The following is a 26,962-nucleotide window of genomic DNA, read 5'->3' on the forward strand; positions in this document are numbered from 1 at the left end:
AAACAAAGACACTTATATTTAAGGAAAAACCTTTTTAGTAACTAGAATGCATTACAGTTAAATAGATTCTGGCAAAGCACGATGCAATATTCTTTTACGTTGATGTGCCAGAGGATCTTTTACTACTCACTCATCAATCAAAAAAAAAAAAGTATCTAAATTCATGGTGACATTTCTTCAACTATTCACTTACATTCTCTTTTGGGAGCAAAACCACTGAAGGATCTGTTATACTATCAAGTCTTCACAATAATTGGCTAAAATGTACAAGGGCAATCAGCACACCATTGTATATTTTTATAGAGCCAATTGTCATAATGTCTAGCTTCTGTAATGGTACTTCTGAATGTTACCTGTCTGTTAAAGGGTCACAGAGTGCATCAGAAAACAGGTGTTTTGATATTGCAGATGTAATTGCATATTTAATTTATTTGAAGCCAAATGTGATAACTTTGTTCTACTCCACTCTGTGATTTTGCAATAGAAGAGCCTTTTTAAAATGTCAGTAACCACTAGTGATGTGTCAATTACGGTATTACAGTTTTGCCAGAGTCTGTTTAAGCAGCAGTAGTTATATGGCTCAGAAAAGACAAAATAGGAGTGGCAGCTGATTTTTGTTTTGCCAAACGCTCTTTTTAAAAGTGGCATAATTGCTTTAAATCACTGGTGGTTCTTCTCCATATGATATAGAATTATATCGCTTAATTGTGAACTTTTATTCACTCATTTTATTCTTTATTATAAAGTTTTCAATACCATTGCACTGCATCTTGTGTAGTCATCTATAATTCTGCAAAGTGGGTGGAAAACACCATTTTTCTGAGCTAGTAGCATTTTATATACCAACTTTTCCCAGGTGCAAATGATTATACACAAGGTGCACAGCCATGGAGAATAAGGCCTGCTGAGTGGTTGTCCATCTCACCAGATGGTAATTTGTGCTTATCAACCATTTTTGTTATGCTTGAAAATACATGATGTGTCTTCTTATACAACTCCCATCACCCTGGTGTCTGAATACCTTGGTCTAGAATAGAAGTTTTGCTCCTGACTCTAATGGGTGCAGGACTAGGTTCCAAACTGGTTCTAAAAGTTATATATTGTAATAGGTTAAAAGTAGTCAAATCTCATGAATGCATCAGGTCAGAATTTTTCTTGTAGGCAATTTTTTTCTACCCAGATCTCTTCCCTGACCATGGTGTTCAGTGATGCATCACTAGTAACCAAGTTTTCTATTTTTTTTTTAAACAAAAACTAGACGGAGAGATGTAAAATTCTCCCAGTGCAGTGTTTGGTAATAAAAATCGAAAGCCTCATTCTTTCCCCTCTGGTGTGGGGGAGGAGTCCCTTCAAGCTCCCTCCAGACCCCGCTTCAGGTCCTTATACAGCTTCTCTCTCCCCACTCTGGCAAACGCCTAATGGGGTTCTTGGAGCAAACAAAAGAAAAGTCCTCTCTCCTCTTTCTTCCCTTATGGCAGAGGGGCCTCTGTGGGAAAATAAAGAGAAGGGTCTGCTTCCAGCCCCTCCCCGTGGGGCATACTACTCTGAGGCTGGGTCATGCAGCTTCTGGAGCAGTGAGGCTTGTTGCTGTCTCCCTATTGTAGAGCCTGTCTCTGCTGTCTGAGGCAGGGCTGCCTTCTTCCAGTTCACCACCCCTTTCTGTGGCAGGTTTTCCTTTTCAAGTGCCCCTCCGTCCGGGCATAAAAAGCCTCTCTGTCAGTGTGAGGGCATACCCCTTCATACCCACTCCCTTTGGTCTCTTTGGCACTTTCATGCATTACAGTTGTGTTTTTACTTTTAATTTTCATTTTGAATGGCCTTTCCCACTGATCATAAGCATTCAAACTTACCAATTTGGATTTTTTTAATGTAGAAAAGAATGCTAAAATTGACACATTTGAAGATCATCAATGGGAAGGCAACAATTGCTCTAAAGAGCAAACATAGCTTCTGTCTAAAATGCATCATTTTAGTTTAAGGAGAAACACTATAAGAAAGAACAAAAGTAGAGTATTTGAGAGAGAAGTGTAAGTGTGTGTGTGTGTGTGTGTGTGTCTCTCTCTCTCTCTCTCTCTCTCTCTCCTCTGTTGCAGGCTGCAGTAACTATGAGAACAAAATGATTACTTTAAAGGTGAAAAAGAAAACAAAGACATCACAGTTTCATAGCTGCTACACACCAAAGCAACTCTATGTTTTCAGGAGATACTCTCAGAATTCTCATCTTTGTACTATTGTACTATGCTGTTCAGCCACTTGGCGGCATTGTATAAAATACCTTATTTAAACAAACCTCAGCCATACCTGGCAGAGTATTAAAGGATCTTATGATGAACACATCTGGTGTGTATAAGCAAGCACTGTGACTAGTCTGAATCTGGTACAGAAGTACATGACACCAAGTAAATGGACAGGGTGGAACCAACACAATGGTAAGGGAAGTATCAATCAAATCAGTAGGGTTCATCCCATTGATTACTAGGAAGTTCCCTGAAATTTTGGAATTGATCAGATATGGTCTTTACAGACAAACAGAGAAATTCCATTGAGTTGAGTGTTATGCCTCACTTTGCTCAGTCAACAACCGCACAAAAGGTTGTTCTTGGCATAATATCAACCAGGTTAAGCAACAACTGTTCTGTAAATATCACTGGACCTGAGGCTTCCATCTGTGCTGGGGTACCTATTACTAATGCATTATGGGAGCTCACCTAGGCCTCCAAGATTTCAACCCTGCTTTCCAAGAGAGTGTTATTTTTATTTGTGCTTTGTTTTGTAAACAAAGTAGACATAATGCCTTTCACATGTAAGTCTGATTGGATGTAGAAAACCAAACTATTGTCATCAGCGATGTTTATTTTTGTATTAATCTAATCAATTATTCCTTCCAAGGACGTCAAGATAGACCGATGATAGATTTTTTTCTGTCTAGCCCTGATCTCTTCCAATATCCCTCTAGTTATCTGATTGCCTTCTTCCTCTCCTTCAGCATCACTTTCGGACGCAAGGGGTTAGTCCTGGTACAGGTCTGAGTGCCCTCAGCTCTAATGGACTTTGACTTGGGGAAACTCCAGAACATTCAAGTTTTTAATACAGTCTCCACCTGAAGACAGATTTCCACACTTGCTGAGAATCCTGCAATGGACGTATAAGACTAATAGCAAAGATCCTCACTAGCTGAATCCATAAATTCAAATAGTTTTGAGTCTGGTTTGGTTTAGGGGCTAATGTTTGGATTAGTTCTTTCCCCCTAATCTCTAGGGACCATTCACAGATAATTTGTTTTATTTTTAGTTATATAATAGAAGACTTTAAGGGTACAGAGCACTTCCTGAGAGTTTCCAAGTGTCCTGAGACACTTGCTAAATAATATGGATGCTTATGTTCAATAGTGTTTCCTAATGACCTAAAATTTCTCTTTGAAACAGGTGATGCAGATGTACCTCCCATTTTGTGGAATTGCCATATCTAACGCCCAGCTATTTGCTGCTTCAAGGAAGGAATATGACAGAAGCAGAGTAAGTAGAAGGCAGCACGTTGGACAGCTATGAAATACTGTCACATCCCTCTTTCCTTTGAATTCCAGAACAGACAGTCCTTGAGGCTACAGGCTTAGATGGTGGTAGATAAATTTGCTTTTGATGCTAAATGTTTGTTTCCTGATGACAATTTCAAGTTTATCGTGCTAAGATAGGTGTGTTTAGAACCCATCCTGCAGAATAGAATGAGTTACATTTCCACAGATTCAGATCTTTTTAAAATTCCAGATCCTCAAGCATCCTGGATTTGTAATATTTCATTTGTCTACAGGAGTGAGTTATGCAGGGTACCCCAAAGAAGTACAACCACAACCTTAAAGCCACACCATTATGCATTCTGTACATACCACATATATTTAGAAAAAAGATCATGGAAATGTTCTAGAGAGTTTTTTTTTATTGTTGTTGTTTTTTTAAATCTCTCCTTCCGTGAAGCTAAACTCCCTGTGTTCAATACTTTCATTGAGTTCAATGGGGACAAGATTTCACCTATGTGTCCAACTAGTCATGATTTGTAAGGAGAGGGAAATTATAATGAACAAGTATTAAAACCTTTAAACGTTACCTTAGCTTTTGTATATATAATAATGTAATCATAAGTATCTTGGTATCTAACAGGACCAGATACCTTTGCTTTATGTCCCATTGGGAAGCTAGGAGTCTCCCCTTTCCAATAGTTTAGAACTTTAGGTTGTAGGTCATGAGGTCTTTACCCCTGTACAGATCTGAGTATGGACCACGGCAATTTTGGGAGAGAGCGGGAGGAGGAGACATTTTTGAGACAGTTTTTTTAACAATATGGTGACTGAAGCTGCTCAGGGATTTAGCTATTTGCAATTACTTCTTTAATGCTATCTAAACGTACAGAGGAGAGATTGAGGAGGAATTGCCAAGAGCTGTCTTTTGCTCTGTGGGACTTTATTAGTAGTAAAAAATCTAGTCTTTAATTTTGAGACTTGAGCTGATAGAATCCAAATCCTCTGTCATATAAACCTTATTTTCTCTTGAGACTAAACACTGGTGGTGAAGTTGCCCTTTTATAGAAGCATGCTGACATTTCTGATGAAGTTGTGGCACAAAGAATTAAACAAAATAAAACATCTGAAATCATCAGATCACTCTGAAGGGAAACCCTTAAAGTGTTGATAATGGACTCTGGAGGAAGCCTCATTTTAATCTCCTTAGCCAGATGGGTAGTTTTAAACAGGAAAATATTATGGTGGTTTTTCATGGCTCTAGAATACCTCCTTCCTTCCCCTAAATGCTTCACCCTCACTCTTCATTAAAATATGGCAATTTCTGGGGATTTAGCAGCTTAGGGAATTGTCCCGGAGAGAGAGATCCTTCCCTTTCTTGATCACTATTTCAACCTTAAGTCAGTATTAACAAAATCCATTGCCATTTGGCTGCTCTATGGTGACCTGCGTTCAGTGACACTGTAGAGTTGCAGGAAGAGCACAGAACAATGGAATGTTGGTTTGTACACTTGCTATTTTACACACTCATGAGTTATTGTTTTAAAACTTCTTGGTAAATTATATTTCGTGCCTAGTTTACTTTCCTTGAGGAATTCCCTATTATATCCATTTCAAGTTGGCTCAAATTTGGGGCCTATCATCTCAGTTGTGGCTGTATGTGTTATCTGAAGAAAAGTTTTGTGGAAGTTGCTTGACAAAATGTACATGGACATTCAAGCAAGCTCATTTTGATATCATCCTGGTTGTCAGTTTGAACTGCTTTATCATTTTTTAGATGGGATTCAATTAAACTGAAATAATTAAATATTCTTGTAAATATAGACCTTAATATGATTTGGCAGTACAGCAAACCCTGAATGAGCCAACATAGAGAAGCTTGTATGGTTTAGATTGCAATCTATGTAAATCAAGATTTTCCCCATTTGGACCTAGTTTTCTTATTAGCACGGCTCAGACTACTAATTTTCTTTTATATATTTAGTGATATGGAGACTCTTTAATGCAAGTGCTGTATGCAGTGACACAAAAGAATGGGCCAAATTCATCGCTAGTATAACTTCAGCGACTTCATAGGTGCTGGAACTAGGAGTTCTGGGGGTGCTGCCGCACCTCTTGGCTTGAAGTGGTTTCCATTACATATAGGGTTTACCGTTTGGTTCAGTGCATCGTAGCACCCCCACTATAAAAATTGTTCCAACACCCCTGGCTAATTTATACTAAAAAGAATTTGGCCCATTATATTTAAAATAGAAAAGGAAACTACATTTAAAAATATTTTCAACTCATGGTTAAGCTGTACATTTAAATTTGGGCTTTTATCTATCAGATTTACTCTTAAGGTGCAAATATAAGTTAAGTAGTAAATGTTGCCTGTGAAGGAAAGAACTATCGTGTTTGTGCCTTTTTTATTTATTTATTTATTTGCCATCTCATGTAGTATGAGAAAGGCCTGACAGCTTTTTAAAATTAAAAATATATACATAGATGGTCGTGTTTTACAAATGGGTCCCAGAGCTTGGGCTCCAAGCCCAAGCCCAGCAGTCTACACAGTAATGAAACAGCCCTGGAGCCCAAGCTCTGTGAGACTTTTTATTACTGACCTTGGCACAAAAAGTGGGAATGTGCTAATAAAGTTTGCAGATGACACAAAGCTGGGAGGTATTGCTAACACAGAGAAGAACCGGGATATCATACAGGAAAATCTGGATGACATTGTAAACTGGAGTAATAGTAATAGGATGACATTGAATAGTGAAAAGTGCAAGGTCATGCATTTAGGGATTAATAACAAGAATTTTAGTTATAAATTGAGGACACATCAGTTGGAAGTAACAGAGGAGGAGAAGGACCTCGGAGTATTGGTTGATCACAGGATGACTATGAGCCGCCAATGTGATATGGCCTTTAAAAAAGCTAATGCGGTTTTAGGATGCATCAGGCGAGGTATTTCCAGCAAAGATAAGGAGGTGTTAGTACCGTTATACAAGGCACTGGTGAGACCTCATCTGGAATACTGTGTGCAGTTCTGATCTGCAATGTTTAAGAAGGATGAATTCAAACTGGAACAGGTACAGAGAAGGGCTACTAGGATGATCTGAGGAATGGAAAACCTGTCTTATGAAAGGTGATTGAAAGAGCTTGGCTTGTTTAGCCTAACCAAAAGAAGGTTATGGGGTGATATGATTAAATTAAATTAGTTTCTAAACTGATATAGTGAAATCAGAGCTCAAGTTGTGTGTAGACCACCCTAAGTGCGATCAGAATCTGCCCCTTTGTGAAAGATTTAACATTCTTGTCCCTTCAAATGAGGGCTGAGAACGTTCCTGCTGCAGTCCTCTAGTCCTCCCGCAAAAACAGGGAAGGCGAAGCTGGATATTCCTGATATTTCTAGAAGAAAACTAGCAAACACAAAACAAAACACATTTCAGATCTCCTTTGCACATCATAATGAAGAAAAAGAATGCAAACATAAGAGGCTAAATCTCCAGCTAGTGTAAATCAGCACACCACTACTTCAAGGGAGCTATGCCTACCCGTACCAGGTGAGGATCTGGTCAAATGTTTTTTCCCAGTTTGCAGATCACCTTCAAATACCTTTCTATCTTCAGTGGAAAATGTTCATGTGGAATGTTTTTGCATGTCTGGTACCTTTTCATTAGATCTTATGTCTATTTTGAATTGAGAAAATGGGTTCATTCTTACTTGTAAAGGTTTATGAAAGTTGATTTTAAAATCAGGATCAGCATGACTGTCTAATGTAAACATATTTACATGTCTTGTCTCTCTAGACATCTCATGCCTTGTGTTTGAAATTGCAATACACTTTTTAAAATAAATGAGTAAAGCAGGATTATTATTATAGACATCATAATATTCTAAAACAAATCTTGGCTACCCAACCATAGGTCAGCACATGCGGACGTGTTATTAAAAGACACAGTTTTCCATCCCATCATGAAGCATATTAACCTTGGTAGCTAAATACTCCTATGAAACTTTGAAACTCTCTCTCTTCTTGTATCCAATCCAAAATCCATTGAAGTGAATGGAAAAAATTCCGTGGACTGCAATAGAGTTGGATTGTGCCCTATGTAGGGCCAAACTCAGCCATCATTATTCAGTTCGTACTCTTTTCTCAAAAAGAACTCCCATTGATTCAATTGTCACTAAAATCAATACGAATTTTGCTTGAATGAAGTCATCAGGGGAGTTACTCTAGATTTTCATCAATGTAATAAGATCAGAATCAGACCCAAAGAGTGTTTCTACAACCAAAGTAATAATTTCCTGTCCTCTTATGCAGGCTTTGTTGGAGGTAGTTAATGACCTCTTTGAAGAACAGACAGACTTAGAGAAAATTGTTAAGAAAATCATGCATCGAGCCCAGACTCTGTTGAAGTGTGAACGATGCTCAGTGTTACTCCTGGAAGACATTGAATCACCAGTAAGTAGTTCTTCAAATTTTAGAGAAGGTCTAATACATGAGTGGTATAATGTCTGTTTTATTATGGTGAGGCTTTTACATATAAAATGTAAGTATGGTATTGCACAGTGAATGTTTTTCAATATATAGTTCTTATTTTAAGTTATATAGACTTTATATTTATTTTTGTCAAGGCAAAACCACACCATCTGTTTATAGTCCCTTTTGCTCACCCAAAGATATTTACTGTAGTCACACCAAGTTCTTTATGGAATTGACTTCAAGAGGAGTGTTCCAGTTGTAGTTATATAGTCCTTACTTTCCTGTTTGTTTTTGTTTGTTTGGGGATTTTTTTTGAGACCCTGGTCCCTGCGTGATGGTAGTAGCATTTGACTGAGAAGCAAACTGCCGTTCTGGTGTGGCTATAAAAACAATTAAGATGGATTAAAAACATTTGTCTTCTGTTTTCTTTTTCTCCACAATGCAATTGCTCTAAGGAAAAAAATCTGTCTTTATTGTATCATCTTCCTGAAACTCACTGCTAAAATTGTCATTTTTGAAAATATCTTACTGAATTGGTGGTGCTTGAAAGCAGCCTTAATATACAGAACCAGTTCCAGAGAACCATAAGCCAGTTATTTAATGTGCATTTTTTGGAACCTAGTTCGTTCTGCATGCATTTCAGCAAATAGTCACTAAATGCCTTTGTAACTATTTTTATGGTTTTGCATCTTTTATTTTTGTTCAATGGTAAATTCACAAATATTTCCCTGAATCCTTAAGTATTTTCTGTTCAAATAGACAACATTTTGGTTTCATGTAAAAATACTTTTTTTGGGGGGGAAGGGTGTATGTGTGTGTGACCATTTAATCACATAATCATGTTGCTGTTGCCTTGAGGCTACAGTGTTCTACACCTCTATTGCATCCCTCCTGTCTGGGGTTGCTCCATCTCCACTCTCTCCTGTTCTCTTTTGTCCCATCCACATTTTCCCCTGTGTAGAAAAGTGGGAGAGGGACAGTGCAGCTAGGCTGTGTCCTCTTTGCACACACATCCAGTGGAACAGCACTGGATCTGTGGAATTTGGGGACTTTGGCAGGACTGGCCCCTACGTTTTCTAAACTTTTCATTTGACTGGCAGTTTCTGGAATTGTAAGTGGGGTAAGAGTTAAAGATACATGTTTCTTTCTGAGCCCATATGTAAATGTATTAGTAATTATTATTGTTATTACTGTGATTTTGGAAAATAGCCTGTTGCCATCGTGTTCTTTCAGGGATGTGAGCTGCAGATAAACTCCTGGCAAACATTCAAATTTGTGTCACTGGAGATGGCATTAATTGTAGCTGGGAACAGCCCATGGTAATACAATGTGGGTATTACTTATTAAAAAAACATGTTTATCTGAAGTTCATAAATCAAGAAAAGATGATGCAATGGGGAATATTCTGTCCACTTAAAAAGGAATAATTATTCTACTCTAAAGTTATGTTAAAGACCATGAGGTTAACAATATAAAAGTTCTTATCAAGAATTTGATTTCATGCACCATTTCAGCCTGTGCCTTTACAGAATCTCTGCAACACGGACATTTGCGGACTACTGAACATTTCTTTAAGGATGTACACTGGTTCTTTGTAAGTCTGATAATTGGGCATCTCTGCAAGGGCTGTGAATCATAACTCCAATACACTGGAGGAAATATAAGTCATTGAGGCACCTGGTGCCAGCTGTTGAAAGCCAGAAATATTCTCTGTAGGCCATAACATGCCATCAGCTGTTAAGAACAACTCCCCACTGAAATTAAGCAATTGATTTAAACTGGAAGTTATACTTAAAAGTTGCTGACACTATCTAGCCATATTACATATATTAGAGGAAGTTCAGTTGGAGTTAATCTGGTCAACTGATGTTGTGTTTCTCCTCTGATTATTTCTGGTTGTTTTTCAGATTGTTTAGCTGCTTCAGTTATGGGCTGGGATAGAATGAAGAGCTGGTCCTTTGAAGTCATTGGGAGTCTCTCTCTATGCTGTAGCAAAACATTTTAGGAAAAATACTATTTTGGGAAAGAGTATGAAAAAATCAATTGAGTATCTTTATAGTTTGCTTATGTTCTGTATTGCAGTGTAAATTTTGAACATGAATAGTCCACCTGAGGAATGTGCAATTGAACATTCAGTCTAAGATCTCTGGCTAAAAATATAATTAATATATAAAACATTATATTGCTGCTGACTACATATGTAATTTTTCATGAAAAATCCCAAATTCAGATAGAATGATTTTTTTTTAATATGACAGGTGGTGAAGTTTACAAAATCCTTTGAGTTGCTGTCTCCAAAATGCAGTGCTGATGCTGAGAACAGGTTAGAACTCATCTTCTATGGTAATGGATTGATGGTTATGTCATAGTGATTTACAGATGTTTGCCCTATTAAACCTTGGTATATTTTCTTATGAAACACTGGACTGATTTGATTAAAATCAGCGTGATCCGGCACTTTTTACCCAGGCAAAACTCCCATTTATTTCCAAGGGAGTATTGCTTGAATAAGGCTCCACATGTACATACTGCCTTTGTGTCATTATGCACTGCCGATGAACCAGGGAAGATCTGATGTCCCTTTATTTTTCATGAAGAACACTACCCAATTTATAGTGACAGAGATTTTGCTTTGCTTCGTGAGTATCAAAGTAAAAATAATTTAATACAGTTGTATTTTATGTATGGAATAATTTCAGATTTGTGCTGCATTGATTGAATGTAAAATGTTTTACTGCAGTAGTGTCAAAGGGTTGGCCATCAGACTGTTTTTATTTCTGACCCCGCTGAAAGGGAAAAACATACAAACCTCTTGAAATGGATGATAGTGAGATGGTAAATATGTGTGGCTGCATGCCAGCTGGGAACCCATCTAAATGTATACCAGAATCCATCCTTACTTTTTAAACTTATCTGTAAACCTGATCTTGATAAAAAATAATTAATAGATTGGAAACAGTAGTGCAAACAGATGCTTTTTGCATAACCAAGGCTACTTTCCAAGCCCCCAGTCCTGCAAGGTACTGAGTGTTCCTTGTGAGTGTTCATTGATCCTCTAAAGGCCCCAAGAAACCAACTGATTGAATGGGAATTCAGGGGTATCATTGAAAGATTAAGGTTGAGTCCTAAAACTGAATCTTACCCCAAAAATTTAACTGAAAGCAGTTTGTACAGATTTTGAAATTTATATTAGGAATATAGTATGAATGCTACAAAAAACCTCAGTTTCTATCCTGCTAACAATAACTTGGCAGGCAGAGTAGAGATATGGTTTGTATACATGCACTCAAAACAATACAAAGTTGCTAAATCTAATTTTATGCCCTACCAGCTTTGACACTGCCCTTTTAAGAACACACTAAGCATTATAGGTTAGATAATTATAATGATAGTGCTTAGTACTTTATGAAAAGCATTTCATCCATAGATCTCAAAGTGCTTTACAAAAGGTGGGTAGCATTATATCATCCTCGTTTTATGAATGGGGAACCTGAGGATCAGAAGGGTTCATGTGGCCTTGGGTAAGGCCACATGAAATCAGATGCAGAGCCAGGAATGGAATCCATGTCTCCTAACTCCCATCTGTGCCCTATCCACCAACAGAGTGGGATGGGATAGAGGAAGCAAGGAGTAAAAGGAAAATGAGCAATAAGAAATGAGAATGCTCGGTGTGTGAACAATTGACTCGCTAGTTCATGTGAGAATTATAAATTATTGCTTTTGATCAGGAGCCTTAGAATAGCAATGGCTCTTTCCTAAAACAGTTAATGGGGAGGAAGGGTGTCTGTGTTAAAGCATCGGACCAGGACTCAGGACAAAGGATTCTATTCCTCATTGTGCCTCAGATTTATGTTTTGGCCTAGACAAGTCATTCAGTCCCTTCCACATTTGTGTGTGAAGAGGAGCCTGTGCCATGGAAGGAAGGAATTCCAGCTCTGTGGCAAGCAATCGCATGGCCCATGGAGTTCCAGTTTTGCAAAGGAACTGAAGATGGGGTAGTGAGCAGGCCATCCTCCTTTGGGTTCTCACCCCAATTCTTGGCTGTTCCATCTTGCACTGCACTCCCTTCACACTCTGGGACATCCCATTCAGGGTGGGATTTGGAGGAAGCCACAGTAGAGTTCGCCCTAGATGGACGCTTTGTAGGCGCTGTGCTGGGTTGTAGGACTGAGTCCATAATTTGTTGTGTGTCTGTGCCAGTACATATAGGGTAGCAGAGATTCTTACTTCAAACTTTTGATATAAAATTTCAGAAGTTGCTATAGAATATATTGACACATTTTCTGATGCTGTTGCTTACATATGATTGAGTCAAGAGTAACTTCATTTTAATCTAAGGTATGTGAATGAGCACATGCATGCATGGTATCAGTTTTTTCAATATACATAGTTGTGTATGCTCATGTAGCTCAGATTAGCAAACCCTGTATCTCTAGTATAAAAAATGACATTACTTTAATCTTTATTCTGCGTGGAGAGCCAGGTTGGATTTGCAAAGGTCAGTTCTAGACTGGCAGTTAGCGTGCCACATTTAGATCTGCACTGTAATCCTAGCATAAACACACAAATTAGTTGCATTACAATAGGGAAATAAAGGTTATTTGGGATACAGAACAATGCCCAAAGCCCTTGACATTTGAACATTATTTCCAATGACATTTGCCCTTTTCAGTCTAGATTCTGCAGTTCTTATTCAGGAAACTCCTACTGATTTAGAATCACTGGGCGTTATGCCTGAATGAAAACTGCAAAATCAGGTGGTTCATCTGACTTTAGTGAAGATATGTACCATTATCTGAAACTGTAGCAGGGAACCATGCAGACTGTGGAGTGGGGAAAGTACTAGGCAGAAATTCTACAGTGAAGCAGGGTGGCTCCAGGGATAATATAGCTTTCCAAATTCTAATACATTTCCTTTTTTATTGCTAGAAAAAATGGACTTTTTTACCTTTGTCAACTGTTATTTCCCTAAATATTGCCATGGTGAAACAACCCTGATTATCAGTAAATATTTTCTTTGCTTCAGATCTTTTTTCTCTGCAGTTATTTGCAAAGAAATAGCCTTAGAGACGCCTCTTGGTTTAAATTTACACCAGAAATAAATACTGAGATTCTTCCTCCTAAAATCTCAGTTGCTTTCTCCACAGAGTATCTGTAAAACATTTGCTGGTGATGTAGACAACATGCTTTTAAAACTTCATCCTGAATTATGTCTAGTTTCTTTAACTTGAAATTGTATGCTGGTTCAAATGCCTGACACCCATAATCCAGTATGGATTTAATCAGTCTCACATATAATAATAATGTCCAGATTTTAATCTTTGCTGTAAGTCTTACAATTCTACCAATTTTATGGTTGTTTTTTTTTAAGATAGCACCAAGTGCTCTGCATCTGTAATTAGAATTTTACCCTTAAAGGTTCTTTTCCTCTCAGGTCTGTGATGCCCCTGGAATAAATCTTAAATTATTTAACTAAATTTTGTACTTATCTTTGAAATATTAAAATATCAGTTTAGATTGCTGTCAAAATATTTACTATATAATTTATTTATTAGATTCACTCAAAATTCTTGTCCCAAATGAAAATTGTTAATCTTCTCCTTTTTTCAAAAGCATCTTTATTTATAACTTTGCTGAACATTTTTAACATTCTTTTGAAAGAGGCAACTTCTATGAATTAGTCTGCAGAAAATTAGCATAGCCAACTAAATCAATCCTCTCTCATTGACTGAGACATCCGGCTGTTTTGATACTGTATTGCCCCAAAATTGCTAGTTATTTCTCAAGGGAACTCGAGTCCCTTTGTTCTTTAAAAATACTTTTTAACTGTTGAAAATTCAACAGTTGTCACTTCAAATCTGAGATGACTTGCATTTATTTTGGCACTTATAAATAGCTGCCCATTACCTAGGTTATAATCCTGCTCCCAATGAGTCAGAATGAATTTTGCTATTGACTAGATGAGGAATAGGATCAGCTCGTTTTCGATTTCTGCAGAGTGGGTATAAAAGGGTGGTGAATCAGGCCATGATTCTGATATCCTGTGCTAGTTTTGCTGCCAGTTTTGCAGCCTTTAGGCTAGCTGTGGCAGAGAGTCAACCTTGAAAATGAATAGCATTTTCCTATTATATGTCTGTAGATTCTCATTGCTTCAACACTCATGTTATCTATTCATGATTCCTTATCCATGTGCCCCACACAACTGAGTTCACAACTGCATATCGAAATTTAAAAAATGTGACACTCCACAATACATTTTCACCATTTCTGCCACTGCTGAGTGCAAGAAATAATGATGACAAACAGAAAATAATAAAAAATCCAAAAAAAAATTAATTGATTCCTTTTATTAGACTAATTGAAAAAAAACCTACAGATAATACATTTTTAGGTACCTCACTAAAAGTGATCATTTACAAGTTGCTCTTTTTTGTAAGCAGATTTCTACACAAAAAGGAGCCTTGAAATAATTCTACTCCCTGATCTGTATATAATTGGAACTCTTTACTGAGCATCATATATAATTAATCACAGTGGGTCAGTGAAAGGAAGGGTTGGGAAACGGTTGAATTTTCATAAAGGCGAAACATAAAAGAAATGCAAGCATATTAAAGTATGGAAATGCACAGCTGAGGCACCAGTCTTAATTCTGATGTAATTAAAAAAATGTGAAAAATCATCTATTGTATCTTTAAAAATCTGGTTAATCTAATCTGAGACCACAAGCATCAGTATTCATCAACTATAATTGTATTATTGCATGGCATCACTACCGGGCAGAGTTAAGGGCACCCGCCTATGTATTTCCAGATATTAACATGTCTGAATTTCTTTTAAGTTTAACCTTAACTCCAAATGTAATTGTTTTAGAATGCTTGTTTTGAGGATAATTACAGCATCCCTGTGTTTTTTATCCAAATCATTGATAGGTTCTCTCAAAAATAACTTCATCATATAGTAGGTTTTTATCTGGGGACATAAGTAGAATTCCATTATATCTCTGATAGACATTTTGCTGTATGGACAAATTGTACCATTTTTCTTAATTTTGTAGCGACCTGATTCTTAAACAATGTATTCTTTAAACAATTTATTTATTATTTTAAATAATATAATATGTATGACATATTCCATGACATTATAAAATAACACTTTCCTTCTGGAAAAGTATTCATTTAAAAGAGAAAAGATATACACTTGACACTTCCCAGGATTGAGCCTTTAGTAATTTCCTGGGACTGAGGCTATGCAAATTTCTCCTTTCTCTGGGCTTTGATACATATTTTACAATAGTAGCTGAAGTGAAATTAAGTCAATGTCATAATAATTAAAAAAATCTTTAGTGATAGATTTCTTGTTACTATATTAGCTTGCAGTATTTCTCTTGATGGGGGAAAATAACTGATTAATTTATTGAAAAAACTGACATTCACATTCTTAGTTATATATTGCTTTATTTGTAATATTGTAGTTGATCCAGATTTCTATTTATATTTGGAATCACATTAATAGTTCCCTTCATGGAGTAAAGGGACCAAGAACCTAAGAAATACGAGGACCAAGATTTTCAAGAGTGACTAGTGATTTTTGGGTGCCTTGAAGGGGCGTGATTTTCAGGGGGCTTTGCTCAGCACTTGCTGAAAACCCCTTAAACCCATTTAAGATTTTTCAGGTTGGGTAATAAAAAGTGATGCACCTAAACTAACTGGTTGTTTTTTAAAGTATCATCCAGAGTGTTTCTGATAACCAGAAGCTCGATCCTGCAACCCTCTCACTCGCATGAATAGGGTTTACATGAGTAATCCTGTTGACGACAGAGGATGAAATCCTGGCTCTATGGAAGTCAGTGGTAGTTTTACCAGTAACTTCAGTGGGGCAAGGATTTTACCCAATGAGACTATTCATGCAAGTGATGGTTTCTGGAATTAGAAAATGGCTTACAGAAGAGGGCCCTGGTATAACTGCTCTTTCACCAGGATCAAGACTAGGGGCTTGTCTAAACAAACACTTAGCTTGTGGCAGGAGGGGATTCAAAGCAGGGTAGATCAAGATGCATGACGGAACTTATTCAAACCCAGTTTGGTGTGAACAAAGTGTTAATTTGGAAAAGTCCAGAGATAGATGTTCTGATAGTTCCCTATTATTCTGTGGCTGCTGTCATTTAGCAGTTTGTTATGGCTATAGATAATTCTGATGTTAAAATGACTATACATGGTGGGCTTTCAAGCAACATTGATTGTATTCTTTTCTTCCCTTGCTGTACCTTTATGATAGTTTCAAAGACAGTATGGAGAAATCATCATCTTATTCTGACTGGCTAATAAATAATAGCATTGCTGAGTTAGTAGCTTCCACGGGTCTTCCAGTGAACATCAGTGATGCATATCAGGATCCTCGCTTTGACGCTGAAGTAAGATTTCTTAAAAATTTAAATACACTGTCATATTTTTGAAGTTCAGAATAATAAAAGTCAAGCAAGTCCAAATGAATATAAAACATAAGAACATTTGTTCTGAATTATCTTTTTCTATCCAGTATGTCCTCTATTTGTCCTTTCAGTAGCACCATGGCTTGAAGCAATAATCACTCGTGACAGAAAGATAGCAAAGGCAGTTTTATCTAGGATACAGCACTGTTCCTACTTATAGGCAATTACTTCACCTATCTGTGCCTCATTTTTCCAATCAGTAAACTGGGGATAATGATGCCTTCCTTTAGAAAGTGCTTTGAGATCTATGAAAGCTAATTATTGTTGAAAATTCTACCATTGATCATTCTTTATGTTCCCCATTAGCAGAATCATAGTTGGTAGTTATCAGAAATATTGTGACTCTACACTGAATGTAAACAGGAGCTGTAGTAATATGATCTCAAAAGACAAATGGGTTTTGTGGTCCTACTTAGCAAACCAATGTTATTCCAGTATGTTTTTACAAATAAAATATACACAGTGGGCTAATTTTTTCCTTTTAGATACTTGCATGCAACTTCCAGTGAAGCCAATGGGAGTTGTATGCGCATATCCTAGAGCACAGTTTCACTTGCTGGGGTTGGGGAACAGGCAGCAGATACCACTTTTGACAGAATTTGTCAGCACTGGGTTACTTTCCTAAGTTTGACAGGACCCAAGAACCAAACTGTCCCCTGAATGGGTTATTCCCGCTTACTGGACGGGGAATCCTGGGAGTTTCACTATGATTAAACCCTCCTTTCTGGGCAGACAGGCGGTTTTGTCCCCCTATGGAATTGATGGGGGTTTGGCCCACAAACTCTCCTGAGAGCCCACAGAGATGAGGGCCATCCAAACAGTGTTCCTGGGCTTCTGCACGACTTCCCAGCCCCATTGGCCTCTTAAGCAACGCAGTGTTTCTACAGGAGCTGTTCCGATGCTCTCAAACCTCATTCAGGGGTGAGGGAACTGACATAAATAAATGCCTGTGGGGTGGGGATTAATTAATGCTAAGACCCCTCATGGAACTGGTAGTGGGAATAGCAGTTTACCCCCTGGCCTGGTCAAAGGCCAGTCCCTGCAAAACATCCACAGAGGTCAACAGGGTCAGTGCTTCCCACTTCTGCTCTATCCCACTCCGACTAGCTGCGTGTTGCATACTTTCACTGGCAGAGAAGAGGGCAGGCATTATCTGTGTGCAGATTGTTTCTGAGGATCAAGCCCTATCTGTACTGGGGGAGGGATAAGCCCCTGCCCATCCCTTGCGAACAATGAGCCATCAACTCCATGACCTTAATTTTTTCAGAGAAGCTGAACACCCACAATTCTAATGGAAGTCAATTGGAGCTGCAAGTGCCTAGCATCTCTGAAAATCAGGCCTCAGTTTCCACAACTCACAAATCATAACTCAGTTTCCACTCCACGTAGGGAATGCTTTGGCTCGGAGTTTTCTCGTTATTGTTTGAGTTGCAATATAGAAACTCCTTTTCCGGTATATACTCACATAGGATTCTGACCATGTCGGATTTGGAATATTTCAAGTTATCATTCCAGTTTCTTGAAATTTTAACAACTGGGTCACAGTGAGCTATAGACAGAGAGGCAAATTCCACCCTGAATTGTGTCCCTTACAACACCATTACTTTAGTGGACTTGCCTTGGAGCTGGGCAATGGGTTTAGAGTAAATCAGTGCATAATTCTAGCCAGTGAGCCTGTTAAACTACATTACTACAATGAGCACACTTTCAAAGAACCTTCCATTTTGACAGTTTCCATTGGTTCCAGTGGTACTCCCCATTTTGTGTATAGGGAAGAGCTTTCAAACCAGCAGAATCTGCCAAAACAGAAAAGTACTTAAAGTATGCACCCACTGCACTAATTTATGGGAAAACTATACTATTCAGAATTTCAGAAAGTACAATTAATGCTTGGGGAATATTTCCTGTCAAAAAGAGATATGCTGAAGTAAAACACATCATATCCTTGATGTGTCTGCAGTCATACTTTTAATATGCCAAGTTCTGATTAATAATGCAGCTATCTCATATTTGTTTCAAACTTACTTAAAGTCTATGCCAGTAAGAGATACTGACTAACATATAGGAGAAGGATTATGCGAATTACCAAATATAAAGGGCAATAATTATTTTCTGTTGGTATTGTCATAAAAATTTATTACAATTGGCATTGTGAATTAAACAATGATTTCAGGAGACAATCAAGTGTATTAAAAAAAAGGACAACAACATCACTCCTTATTACTAAAATAAAACATGCCTTTGTATTTGTAATCACATGTTCTATTCTTCTGTCTCTACTACTGTTACAAAAACTCTCTTTCCTCTACACTAATTTTTATTTTTAAATGAAATTCTGATGCTTCATTGTCAAATCACTTTCACTGAACATTTAGTACTGAGGTATTTTCATTAAGCTTATTTTAAGATCTACAACCATATCTGCAAAAATTCAGACAATAAATAAAACCCAGCAATATAGGAAAAAAAGTTAAAAACAGAAAATGCTATTGGGACCAAATTCAACATTGGTGTAAGTGTTCATCTCAGGTGAGATCAACTGAATTGTGCTAGGCTGGCCCAGTTATATAAATTTGTACTCAAACATACAGCCTTCTGCATCTTGATGGTATTTCTAGCCTAATGTTTTCCCCCAATTTTTTATATTTTACAAGAAGTAAATGGAAGAATATGGTTAAGTAACTGGTAAAACATGACAATCATGAGGGACTGAAGTTCGTTGTTAGTTATGATCAATGTTTGATTGTTTGAGAGGGTTTTGAAATGCAGCTGGTGATCTGAGTTCAGTACATTGCACATATTCCTTCCGCTTAAATATAATTACCCATTTCTTCACAGAAGAGCCATAAGACTAATAGGGCTATGTCCTATAGTAGATTTTATGCGGGACTCCCCATTGATTTCAATCAGAAGTTCCACATATTATCGATGGGAGGATATGACTCTAATAGTAAACTGAATTGCTTCACACTCTTCCAGATGGCAGTTTCCCCAAGTCCTCAGTTGGAGGTCATTATAGAATCAGTATACAGCTGCTCACATGGCAGCCTTTGGAACTGCAGCATCTGAGAAGGCATCTGTTCCCAGTACATTGCTTCCTTACAGAATTGTAATCTTTGCTCCTCAAACTCCTCTTATTTGTAGTCTGTCACCATTTCCCCCGTTGTGGGTTTTACAATAGCACCAGAAGTACCTCCTGATCTCTACCTTTGGCTGAGAGCTGCAACCGGTCTCAGCCCACCCTGTTTGCCCCCTTCAACCTCTCTTCAGAGTTTGAAGAATCACTTGCCTCCCTTGGGACGTCTTGCAGCACTAACTCCAAAGAACAGCATAGAAAATGGAGAATCCATGGCTTAAAAGTTACATTGGAAAGCTTCATATCACAATATATTACCTCAAAACAAGCAGGGAGGCAAAAGGTCTTTTCTGAATTACAGGTGACATCTACATAGGAAATCTCACCTCCTGATTTTTGATCACAGCCCTCAGTTCCTCCTGAAACTTGCCTTCTTCTCCCACCCAATTCCCAGCTCACTTCTTGCCTTACCTCTGCAAATCTTAAACTATACGTCCCCTCTCTTATTGGCTGTTTTTGAAACCAACATCAGATTAACCCTTCAGGGAGGGCACCACTCCTCTCTTCTGAATCCATTTGGCAGGTGATTCATATTCCCTTTCCTAAGCCACCAATATATTTGACCCATGAGTGATCTCCTCTTGGTATAGCCCTTCCTTGAAACTGTTCTTTTCACCTATTATTCAAATGACTGGGCATTATCCCAGTCATGTTTAGTCTTTAGTTCAAATCAAGAACCAAACATTGTAAGCTCTCTGAGCCATGCGCTGTGTTTTCATATATTTTAAGACAGTTTCTAATACAGGCCCTGATTCAACCAATACTTTGGGCAAAGCCCTACTTGCTTTACTCATGCAAGTAATCCTACTATAGATTAGGCATCAATAGACGTTTTGACTGAATTAGGCCTGCAGGATTTGACCCATGTGGAATTAAACTAATTTGTAACTATGAGGTTGAAGTCCTCCTTGATGTTACTATTAGCGGGACCTCAGAGGACTACAATTAGCTTACTCAAATACTATACCGATGGCTAAAATTCTCATTTTTTACATCCTAGGCTGACCAGTTTTCTGGCTTTCACATAAGGTCTGTTCTTTGTGTTCCTATATGGAATAGCAACCACCAAATAATTGGTAAGATATTTCACATAATTAAGTTCAGAATTATTGTGCTTATATGAATTTACTTCTGTTTTTTTAATTGTGTTCCTTTTTCTTCTGTTTCCCAGCTGAATATTGTTAAGCAGTTAGAATACCTAGGAGGCATACTAAGTATACAAGAAGGAACATTTTTTGACTTGGATACTGTATGGACTGTTTTTCAGCTTTCCAATTGCTTCATTGTTATATTACTTGAAATAATAATCCCTTTGTTGAAACTTCCAGGTGAAAGAGATGAAAACTGATCCGTCCCTTTAACAATTTTCATGAAAATTTTTGTACCATTATTGAACAGCTGGTGCTAGGCATAAGCAGACTACGCAATTGCTTAATGCCGCAAGCAGCTCAAGGGGCCCCCCATTAGCTGTTTTATTATTTGTTGGAGGATGAAATATTCCTGCTTAGGGCCCCCAATGGGCTAACACTGCCTCTGCCATATTGAGAAATCATTCAAGGGCCTCTGTTTTGTGAACACAGTTTGGGCAATTGTTGGTCTGATCCTGAAAGGTGCTCCATGGAGTCTATACAGATTAGACAATAATTACCTGATTTTTTTCACACAAAAAGGGAGGCCCTCTAAAATTACGGGGCTATGAATGATCATCGCTCAATTGAAGTCAATGCAGCGATGACCATTTACAGCAGCTGAGACTTTGGCCCATGGCCCCATATGTTCTGGCAGGCAATCAAATAGAGTTGAGAGTTGTAAGTACTTTGCAGATGTGATGTGCACTCATCACATCACAGGACCAGGCCTTGTCTGCTTAAGCAACCAATACAAACATAGTAATTGTGCCTTTTAAAAACTGTGGTTTATGATGTTTGTTGCATAGCAAGAGACAAAAGAGAAATTCATTGATACATTTTACAATATTTTGTGAGAGCTGTAAGTAAATAGAAGGAATAGTCTTTCACAAAGGAATTTAATATTGACTCATGTAAAGCCATCAGCTTTTAATAGTTTTTCCCTACAAGTTGCTTAATAGAATTGGGTATTTATTGACTCAGTAAATGATTGGGCCAGTTTTGGGGGGAAAGAGACTTGTATATGTGGGTCACGGTAAATTAGCTAAGAGTTAAGAATGAAGGCATTGATTCAGCAAGTTACATAGGCATGTGCCCTGAGCTCTTTGGGACTACTGATGTGCCTAAAGTTAGTCAAATACTTAAGTACCTTGCTGAATCAGGGTCTTAATCTCTCACACAAAGCATTGAGTAATACCATGTAGAATGCCAATATTATACTTGCACAACAGACAAAACAGCTAACAGTAGTAAACTGAATCATGTCATCAAAACAAAACAATGAGACTTTCAGACATTGCTATTTGCTATTACTGTTTTTCATAATAAATGATTTGGAGTTTTGCTTTAGAGTTGGAAAATATTATAATTAGTAATGAACAGAATTTCTGCATTATGAATTAATATACATTAAAAGCTTTGTCTTTTAACTTTCTAAAGGAGTAGCTCAAGTGTTGAACAGGCTTGATGGGAAACCTTTTGATGATGCTGATCAGCGATTATTTGAGGTAAGATGTACTTAACTTTGCAACAATTCTGTACTCTGCCAGCATAAAGTCTATATTTCTAGATATTGAGGATTGTTTAACCCTAACTTGTAAGGAAGAGGCTTGCACTGTCTATATTCTTATCAGCAGATTCTCCATTGATACATTTGGATTCTAGCTTATTGTAAGTGACAGCTGTTTGAGAGATGCCACCACTCCATGCCCTGTTTCATCTTTCTCACCATTAATCAACAAACAGAAAAAACATCTTATTCTGACCCTGATCTGCAATGGAATAGGATAAAACTAGAGATAGATTCCGAGCTACAAAGTTGGAATCCTGATATGAATTTCTCCAAAAATTTGAGAGTTCAGACATGGGGTTTGGCACATCTATAAACAAAAAATAAATAATAAGGATTAAAACCATTGTTACGGATTGTATTTAAATTGGATAATTATTTAACTATCCTCTCGAGCATCTCTCAGATCTAGTTTCTTTGTTTCCTGTAGGTAGCAATTGTATCTATTCATTATAAGAGTGTCATGTATAAAAGTGTTTTGGTATGTTTGTGGCCAAATTAAGAGGGTATATAATTTATTTATGTGTATTGCTGTAGCATTCAAATGCTCCATTCAGGACCAGAGTCCCATTGCACTTTGACCTACATAAAGACACAGGACAACATGGCTTGTTAAATGTATGCAGGTTTTTTGATCACACAATTACTTAAATATATTAGATTAGCTTTCTGCTTTGTTTTTAATATGGGATAATATTTTATGGAAATAGAACCCAAAAGTACTTTGTCAGTCTTCCAGTCCCTGTACAATACTGGGAGGGATGACAAACATGGCATATATGGTTTTGCACACCATCATAGTTATTGTATGTTTGTCAATCATGGTTCACTTAAGGCCAAATCTTGGTCCAGTTGGAAAGACTCCAAGTAAGAGTGAGATTTGGCCCATATTATGTCAAGCGATTACTCATTTTAGCTTGAGAAATAGGTCAGTTGTTATATTTGGAGCGCCTCATGTAAAGCAGGCTGTTTTGAAAATACAGTTACCTAAACAGATTCTTCTCATAATTATTTATCTTACAGAACAGCTTTACTGACCTGTATTCTCCAGCTAGCTTGCCCTTAACTAAATACAATTATTTCTATAATGTATCTGTTTTCTAGTTTACTCCTCATCCTATTGTTTCAAACATCTAAAATGGCATTCATCTTTGTGGTGTTATTTTAACTGAATTCTTTCTTTTTAGGCTTTTGTTATTTTTTGTGGCCTGGGCATCAACAACACAATAATGTATGACCAAGTGAAGAAATCTTGGGCAAAGCAATCTGTGGCTCTTGACGTAAGTATATGATCAAAGTATTCAAACACTCTGTAAATCATTTTTGTCATAAACATATCATACATAAAAGGTCATTCTGCTGCAGAATTTATCACAGTGAACTTTGTAGTTAGCCTCATTTTCTAAATATACAGTTCTGTCTGCTTAGAATTTTCGTTTCATTAGGGGAGATTATGTGGGGTACATTTATTATAATGAACCTAATCCTCAGTTTGTTTAAATTAGTGTAGCTCAAAAGAATCCTCCAGTTGCAATGTACATATACCAGCTAAGTACTGAGTTGATAATGGCATACAGTTGTGTTGTGATACACAGAAGTAAAAAAGGATGTGGTCTGAGCTCTGAGGAGCTTACAGTCTAAATCAGACAAACCCAGGAAATGGTGAGAAAGGAGAAACAACATTTTAAAAAATAATAAAAGTAATGAGAGTCATGTTATGCTGTGAATGAAACCTATGTATTCCCATCCAGTGAGGAGAGAAATAAATAGCACCAAAGTAGTGGTCACCTGTAGGAAGTAAGGTGAAAAAAAGTGAGTTTTGAGCAGGGATTTGAAAGAAGAGAGTGAAGATCCCTGGGACCCTGGAAAAGGGAGGTTAAGTATACACGATGGAGGTGGGGGGGAATGTCAGGATTTCTTTGTTTTACTTCCAGTCCACAGTTGGACCAGAAGAGTGCAGTTACTGAAAATTTGTAGAACTTGATATACGACCCAATTGTGGGTAGTTTTTTGTTTTTAAACTTATTGTATGTAATGAAAAAGGCAGAGCAACTGGGGAAAACTCTGAAGGGAAGAGCTGAGGTATCATATATATCATTAGTACTTTTAACTTCATGAGGCAAAATCTGTAGAATTTTTTCTTTCACAGTTATATCCATTATTGGAATAAAGTGAGGGCCTACCAGAGCTGAGATCTGGTACTTCAAGAAAACCACATTTTCTCTACTAAAGGTCAAGGCTAATCAATAATAAAAGCTCTCTCTAGTTCTGCTACTTGGCCCTGGTGTACACTACAGGGTTAGGTCAAATTTAGCCGTGTTAGGTTTATTTTATAATGAATGCGTCTACACAAGCAACCCTGTTCTGTCGACCTAAAGGGCTCTTAAAACAGACTTGTGTACTCCTCCCCGGCGACGGGAGTAGTGCTAAAATTGCTGGGTCGAATTTGGGGTAGTGCGGATGCAAATCGATGTTATTGGCCTCCGGGAGCTATTGGAGAGTGCCCCAGTGTGACCGCTCTGGACAGCACTTTCAACTCCAATGCACTAGCCAGGTACACAGGAAAAGCCCCGGGAACTTTTGAATTTCATTTTCTGTTTGGTCAGTATGGCGAGCTCAGCAGCACAGGTGACCATGCTGTCCTCCCAGAATCACAAACGAGCTCCAGCATGGAGCGAACGGGAGACACTGGATCTGATTGCTGTATGGGGAGAAGATTCTGTGCAGACAGAACTCTGATAAAAAATAAGAAATGCTAATATATATGCCAAAATTGCACAGGGGATGGTGAACAGAGGCTACAACAGGGACACACAGCAGTGCCGCGTGAAAGTCAAGGTGCTCAGGCAAGCTTACCAAAAGACAAAGGAGGCAAATGGTTGTTCTGTGTCAGAGCCCCATACATGCCACTTCTATGATCAGCTGCATGGCATTCTAGAGGGGGACCCTACCACTACCCCACCAGTGTCTGTGGACACCTGCAAGGGGGGGGAGTCTCACACAACACAGAGGAGGATTTTTTGGATGAGGAAGAGGAGAAGGAGAATGCGCAGCAGACAAGCGGTGAATCCGTTCTCCCCAGCAGCCAGGACCTTTTCATCACCTTGGAGCCAATACCCTCCCCAAGGCGGGATCCCTGACACTGAAGGCGGAGAGGGCACCTCTGGTGAGTGCACATTTGAAACTACAGTACAGGGTTTAAAAGCAATAGTGTTTAATGTTTGATTTGCCCTGAAGTCTTGGGATGCATTCGTGGCCGGTACAGCTACTGGAAAAGTCTGTTAACGTGTCTGGGGATGGAGTGGGAATCCTCCAGGGACATCTCCATGAAGCTCTCCTGGAGGTACTCTGAAAGCCTTTGAAGAAGGTTTCTAGGAAGGGCTGCCTTATTTTGTCCTCCACAGTAGGACACTTTACCACGCCAAGCCAGTAGCAAGTAGTCTGGAATCATTGCAGCACAAAGCATGGCAGCAAATGGTCCTGGGTATTGGTCGCATTCAAGCAACATTCGGTCTATATCTTTCTGTTAGCCTCAGGAGAGTGATATCATTCATGGTCACCTGGTTGAAATAGAGGAATTTTTGTAATAGAACAGTAAAATGACCCCATTCATGCTGGGCTGTTTGCATTTGGTTAAAAGGGATCATCCCTGAGAATAGCCACACGGTGAGGGGAGGGGTGAAGGGATCATCCCAAATAGCCACGCGGAGGAGTGGGCGGGGGAGGTGTGTGCTGCACATCCACCCGAAAACCGCAGCCCCTCCTTTTAAACGGCAAACCCAACCGGCATTGCTTGCTTTGGGAAAGGAGGGTGCTGCAGTTTGAAAACATTCCCACATGTTATGAAGGCAAACCCACGTACCCTTTGGCTTACCATGGCTGCCTGGAAACTGAATTATGTTGCCCAGCCGTGTGTGATGTGTCACCATATCAGCAGGCGCTCAATATAAAAGGCAAAATGTGACCTTGTATTTAAAGCACATGTGCTATCTGATGTGAATTGCTTGATTCACTGTGAAAGACTCTCCCTTTTGTTCTCAGAAATGTATCTTAAATTTTACTCTCCCTTTTTATCCCCCCGCAGGTGCAAATGTTTCTATGCTCCCCATATCATCTCCGTCCCTGAGGTTATCGCAGATTAGAAGGCAAAAAAAACCCGCACTCGTGATGACATGTTTTCTGAGCTCATGCAGTCCTTCTGAACTGATAAGGCACAGCTGAATGCATGGAGGCATTCAGTGGCAGAGTCCAGGAAAGCATTAAGTGAGTGCGATGAGAAGAGGCAGGATGCAATGCTTAAGCTAATGGGGGAGCAAACGGACATGCTCAGGCATCTGGTGGAGCTAGAGGAAAGCCAACTAGAGCACAGACCGCCGCTGCATCCACTGTACAACCGCCTGCCCTCCTCCCCAAGTTCCATATCCTCCTCACCCAGATGCCCAAGAACGCGTTGGGGGGAGGCTCTGGCACCCAGCCACTCCACTCCAGTCCAGAGGATGGCCCAAGCAACAGAAGGCTGTCATTCAAACAGTTTTGATTTGTAGTGTGGCTACAATAAGCAATGTGGCCTTGTCCTTCTCTCCTCCCCCATTTCACCCTACCCCACCCAGGCTACCTTATCAGTTATCTCCCCTTTTTTTTTTAATTAATAAAGAAAAAATG

General features: G+C 38.5%; 1 protein-coding gene across 9 annotated transcripts in view; it reads left to right on the forward strand.

The window, feature by feature from the left end:
• The window catches only part of PDE11A (phosphodiesterase 11A), a 219,773-nt gene that overhangs the window by 111,303 nt on the left and 81,508 nt on the right, over positions 1-26,962 (forward strand). For all 9 annotated transcript variants that reach the window (XM_039494567.1, XM_039494563.1, XM_039494564.1 and 6 more), the window contains 7 exons: positions 3,426-3,515; positions 7,818-7,958; positions 10,238-10,302; positions 16,254-16,389; positions 20,604-20,679; positions 22,171-22,238; positions 23,488-23,580. In XM_039494567.1, the coding sequence (XP_039350501.1) occupies positions 3,426-3,515; positions 7,818-7,958; positions 10,238-10,302; positions 16,254-16,389; positions 20,604-20,679; positions 22,171-22,238; positions 23,488-23,580 (669 nt within the window). The remainder of the gene's footprint in view (positions 1-3,425; positions 3,516-7,817; positions 7,959-10,237; positions 10,303-16,253; positions 16,390-20,603; positions 20,680-22,170; positions 22,239-23,487; positions 23,581-26,962) is intronic.

This window comes from Mauremys reevesii, linkage group 11 (genome assembly GCF_016161935.1).
Source record: "Mauremys reevesii isolate NIE-2019 linkage group 11, ASM1616193v1, whole genome shotgun sequence".
Lineage (NCBI taxonomy): Eukaryota > Metazoa > Chordata > Testudines > Geoemydidae > Mauremys > Mauremys reevesii.